Below are 6,191 nucleotides of genomic sequence, written 5' to 3'. Positions count from 1 at the left end.
TTTAAGTGCCTCAAATAACTCGCATGTATCATTGGTGTCAATGTTGGCCTTTCTCGCATCCTAAGTTATATTTTAAGCTTAATTAGTAATATGTAATATAAAATAACTATTATTTTTCCTCATAATTATTACTAATGTTTTTTTCATGACTCTCTTCATAATTTAAGGTGTTATTATTAAAATTTTATAATTGAAATGTGGGGTGGGAAAATCGAACGTTAGACATCGAAGTCGATAGTCCGTAAACTTTACTAGCTAAGAACAATTAATTTTATAATATATATATAGGTATAATATAAAATAAATTTTAAACCATAGTTGAAATTAGAATTCAATTATGAATTTACTACCAAACATATGGAATAACTCTCTTTTCATTTAACCACAAAATTATTCTGTTTTCATTGAAACAAATTTCTGTTTTCTCTATTCTCCCTCCCATATGTGAAGACTCAAAACCAATGCCTCAGAAATTCAACTTTCATACTCTGGTGATTCTTGAAATCACTCAACTCGGACCCATTCACTCATCCCAACCCGAGTCAACCCGGCCCTCAGCCAAACAAAAACTGGAATTCACATCCATCCCACGCCCTCTATATTCATATCCAATTTTTTGCCTTTCTATTTCTCAAATTCCCATTTTGTCCTTTTTGACTTCGTCATCAACATCTTTCTTCTTCCTCCTCAATTTTATCCCATTCTTTTTTTTGCTCTTCATTCTTCACCTCTTTCTCCTTCCTCTGTTCTTCCTTTTTACGTTTCAGAAAATCCACCAGACCTCCAAGAACGCCTTCCGCTTCCTCGCCCTTCATTAGCTCTTCCCCAATTTCTGCCGGTGATACTTCCATATCTCCGATCAACTCTTCTATTTCTCTGTACACACGATGCTCAGTCGCTTCCCCGCCCAGGTAATTCGACGCCAACACTTTGAACCCTTGACGGCTACAATACGACATGTTTATATGCACATCCATCCGACCCGGCCGCAGCAATGCAGGATCCAATCGCTCCTTGTGATTCGTTGTAAACATTATGATTCTTTCGTCTCCACAACTTGACCATAAGCCGTCGATGAAATTAAGCATCCCCGACAAAGTAAACTGCAAATCATAATCATAATCCCCATCTCAATTTTCCATTCCGAGCAATAGAATTCAGATATTCCAATTAGAGCTGAAAAAGAAAATAACCCAACAAAAACTGACCTTGCCGTTGGATTGATCAAAATGTTTCCCACTCTCGCGATTCTGTATTTTCACACTGCAATCTATATCCTCAATCACCAATATCGATCGATTTTTGGTGGCTAACAGAATTCTCCTGAGATCGCTATAGCTGTACATGTTGGAGAGATCCAAATCGTAAATGTCAAACCTAAGGTAGTTAGCGATGGCAGCAATTAAGCTTGATTTTCCCGTACCAGGAGGACCATACAACAAATATCCCCTCTTCCAAGTCTTCCCCACATTTCTATAGAAATCTTTCCTCCTAACAAACCTATCCAAATCGTCGATTATCCATTGCTTCAACTCAGGTTCCATGGCCAGCGTATCAAACGTTGCCGGACGGTCCAGATTTACAGAGCCCCATTTTCCGTAGCCGGCGTAGTCATCATACTGACATTCCTGGCTAAAGATCTTCACAACTTTGTTCTCCTCTTCAAGCTCCTTGGCTCTCCACAACACATAAGGCAAATAGGAATCGACAACTCTGTCCCTGAATTTCTTGGGGAACAAAAGCTCAAAGTGGCGTATCTCTGTGTTAGCATTGTGTTGATCTGCGAAACAGACCAATCGCCACTGGAGGCGAATGTTTTGGAAGTAATCGGTGATTTCTTGGTCCTTGTAGATGGAAAGCGTGATATTCTTCTGGCGGGGGCTTTTGTGGACCTTGAGAATGTCGATAGAAGGGTTGATTCTGGTACGGAGATAAATCTCGGCGGCCTGGAAGACTTCATTCACGGTGATCCCAGAATTCTCGTCGATGACAAACTTGGTCTGAGAAGAAACAGATCCGAAGAAGTAGACGTAAATTGAAGAGAGAAAGGAAATGAATTTGGCGGGTAGGAGATCGTTGGTGACAGAACGGAAGAGCATCATGGTGGTGGCGAAGGAGGCGTAGGCGGAGAAGACGGCGGAGACGGACTGGGGAACGACCATTTCCTTCAAATTGATCATAGAAAGCAAGAATAGGAATTGTAATTATATTTATGAAGGAGGTCTGAGCTGAGCCTTTGCCTTTGCCTTTGCCTTGGGCTTCAAGAATCATTGGAGATTGCCAAATTGCATTTTGGTGATTTGGTTTCAAGAATGGTAAGTTTGCATTTATTTGTTTTCAGTGTGAATATTTAGGTTGCCTTTGCTAATTATTTCGTTTTTTGTTTTCAGTGTAAAATAATTTACCCGATTCTTTTCATTCAAGTTTACAACAATCTTAATTTTTTTTAAAATTGTTCAAACCGAAATTAAAGAAGGAAACTACACTTAAATTTAATGAAGAAAATTGCCCACATTTAATATATTAATTTACATTTTCACACTATATTTATGATGTTTTTGTATTTTATTTTTCCCATACTGAATATTATTCATTTAAGGTAAATGATTATACAATGTTATTGCTTTTTTTTCCCCGAAAGCACAACATTATTGCCATTAATGTTAATATATTAACACTTCACATTTTGCAATTTCATTTAGGACATGTTTACCGGTTATTTTCAGATAATTACATTTTTACCATTATTCAAATGCATACTTTTAATCATTCAAAATCATTTTTAATTATATGAAAATTACATTGAAAGGTGTAAAATTAGATATTAAATTATTTTTTTAATAATTAAAAACGTATTTTAGAGTGATTTTGTCAAACATGTACTTAAAGCTATTCATATATATATTAACGGCAAATAGGGGTGTTGATCAAAATTGAGAAAACTAAAATGATGGACAAAACCAAACTAAATCAAACCAAATATTCGGGTTTTAAACAGATTTCAATTCGATTTGGTTTAGAATTATATGAAAACCTAATTTTTCGGTTAGTTTGATTTCAAATCCAAAACTGAAACCAATAGTTTATATTATATATACAACAAAAAATCAAAGCCTATATATATATACATATATATATATCAATAGCCAATAGGGGGTGTTCATCAAAACTGAGAAAACCAAAACAAATGACAAAACCAAACTAAATCAAACCAAAAATTCGAGTTTCGTTTCAGTTTAGAATTATATGAAAATCTAATTTTTCGATTTAGTTTGATTTCAAATTCAAAACTAAAACGAAATGTTTATATTATATATACTAAAAAAGTCAAAGCCTATATATGTAACCATTTAAACTTTGGTTACCATATCATATCTTCTTTCATATCTTCGATGGATTAGACTTTTTTTTTGTTCGAGTAGGATAAATGTGAGAAGCTCGAACCTCTCACTTCAAGATTGGTGGGTCAAGCCAATTACTCTTGAGCTAACCTCACTTTGTTAGATAGATTAGACATTCTTGCTTGTAAAAACAAAAACATAAAAGAAAAAGATTAAGCTAGTTTAGTTCACTTATTTTCATGGGAATAATACTTTTTTGGTCCCTAGATTTTGACTATAGTTTCTATTTGGTTTATAAGTTTTAAAATGTTACACATTTAGTCCTTACAAATTGAGTTTTGTTTCATTTTAGTCCCTAAATTTCAAAATGTTACAATTTTACTCTTGAGATTTGAATTTTGTTTCAATTTGGTCCTTAGGTTTCAAGATTTTATATTTTTAATCTCAATATTCATTAAATACTCATTTTTAATCATTGACGTCAATTTCTATTAATTAATTAAAAATAATTATGAAGTGAAATTTTAAATTTAATTTTAAAGGTGATAAAAATAGTGAAACTTAATTAACTATAATTCTTTTAAAAAATTTTAATTTATTAACATAAATTAACTCTAAACACGGAAAGTGGGTATTTAATGAAAAATCGAGATTAAAAGTGTAAATCTTGAAATGTAGGAACCAAATTGAAGCAAAACTCAAATTTCAAAGGTAAAATTGTAGCATTTTGAAACTTAACTAAATTGGAACCAAACTCAAAACTTGGACTAAATGTGTAACATTTTGAAACCTAAGGAGTAAATAAAAACTAGATCCAAAACCTAGAGACCAAAAATGTATTTTTTCCTATTTTCGTTATATCATAAACCACTTTTTGCTTTGAATTTGGAACTTAAATTTGAATTAAAAATTTTTAACTATGTTTGGTTATGAATTTAAAAATTCAATAGAAAAATAATGTGTTTTTGTAAAATTTATTTTTTAAAAACTAAAATAATTAAAAATATTTATAATGAGGTGTGATTTAACGAAAACCACTTTATTTTCTTTTAAGCGGTGTCACACAATAAAAAGCACTGAATTAAGTTGATGATTATTGGGGTATCTGGTGCATTTTTTTTAAATGAAATTGATTTTGTCTTTTTTTTTTTTTTTTTTTGTACTATTGTTGATTTTTATTTTCAACTATACACATATTTTTCTAATTTTTCTAAGACAAAAAAAAAAAGAAAAATCTTCCAATTATTTTCCATTCTCAAAGCATACCAAATTCTCAACAAAGTATTCATATACTAACAAAAAATTTGGAATTCAATTTTTGAACATCAATTACATAATATATTTTTTCTCCATTTCTATACACCAAACATATTCCAAATAAATTATAACTAAATACAAGTACTTAGGACTCAAACATAAACAATGAATACTTTTAAAAATTGGACAACGTTTTTTTCTCCTTTTGAAAATTGTAAGATATTTTGAACACACAATGCAAAACAATTGTATTTTTCCTCCAAAATACATATCATATTCCAATAAAATGAACATTTTTCCTTCGATCTCGCAATCACTTTTTAACCCTTAATTACTTGAAGGACTCAATAAAAGAAAAAAAGAACTTATCAACTTAACATTATTATAGAAAAATCATCATATTCTACACATCAATGATGAAGCACTCAATAACTTAACAGTTTATGTTTATAGAATATGCTTCGTTTATGTCAGAATGAAAGTGCACATACAATATTTGTCATTTCATATCATGATGATGTTCACAAGAAACCCTAATCAGAAGATAGTTGAGACGAAAAAAAAATAGTTGAGATGAAGAAGAACTATTAGATCCTGAATTTTTCAGTTAATTAATCTTGAATTATTTGGGTGCTCTTTTGTTAATTTCAGGCTAAAATTGAATTTGCGAGGTAAGATAATTAATGTAAGTGATATTTATAAAGAAGTGAAAATTTGAATTTAATTCAAGGAAAGTTGGATAAATAAATTTGGAGATTTGGAATTTGGAACAAATTAAATTTTGAATTTTGGATTTTAGATTCGTTTTAATGGTGCATTTATGATAATTTAGAAAAGGAAAAATCTATATAGATACAAATAAACGAGTGATTCGAGTTGATGTGATTGGAAAAAAGGTAATATATATATACACATAGGAAGAGGAAAAGGAATTTAAATATATACATATATATTTAGGGTTAGATTAAAGGAAATATATATTATTCTATATTGGCGTGCACCCTCAATTCATCTTCTTATGTGACCCACAACCACCACCAAGCTGCTTCAGTGGAGTGCCCTAGCTATCAAACTGTAGCATCACTCGTGACCGTTACGTAGTGTCACGGATCAAAGATCGTGACAATTGTGGAGAGACAAGAGTGGGCTGACTAGTCCCAATATACGCTCACTGGGGCATGCGGGATAGCGATGAAGCGGAGTACATGCCACAGGCGTGTGCCTACTCCTGAGGAATCTTGATGGATGGGTGCATTACCTAGGCACTTCACTGGTCGGGAGCTATTCTCACTCCTCTGATGAGCCTATGAGAGGGCGAAACCAGTCTAACTCAAGGGTGTTATAGACGGCTTACCTCAGTCAGGGTGCAGCCAAGGTGACGCACGGGGACGCCGCGTGCGCAAAAACTCTAACCCTATGACAGAGTGATATCAGAGCTAACAATTGGTTGCACTCATAGTGTTCACCAAGTACTCCATCGTGTGGGCGAGTCTGTGAATGAGTATACGGATGAGAAAGTGCGCTTGGGCAACGCACACTACCTCGTACCTAAGAGATGGGTGTTTGCCTCCCATGGGTCTTCCCCAAGGATGA

At 33.0% G+C, this 6,191-nt stretch overlaps 1 protein-coding gene across 1 annotated transcript; it reads right to left on the bottom strand.

Moving 5' to 3' along the window:
* Positions 1-377: 377 nt before the first annotated feature.
* Positions 378-2,488, bottom strand: LOC120070090 (AAA-ATPase At2g18193-like). The gene is made up of 2 exons (XM_039021942.1): positions 1,209-2,488; positions 378-1,103 (listed from the first exon to the last, which is right to left on the bottom strand). Exons 1-2 carry the CDS (start codon positions 2,178-2,180, stop codon positions 666-668), a joined length of 1,410 nt encoding a protein of 469 aa, XP_038877870.1. The 5' UTR covers positions 2,181-2,488; the 3' UTR covers positions 378-665.
* Positions 2,489-6,191: the final 3,703 nt, after the last annotated feature.

Source organism: Benincasa hispida, unplaced genomic scaffold (assembly GCF_009727055.1).
Source record: "Benincasa hispida cultivar B227 unplaced genomic scaffold, ASM972705v1 Contig905, whole genome shotgun sequence".
Lineage (NCBI taxonomy): Eukaryota > Viridiplantae > Streptophyta > Magnoliopsida > Cucurbitales > Cucurbitaceae > Benincasa > Benincasa hispida.
This window is presented reverse-complemented; position numbering and strand designations above follow the sequence as displayed.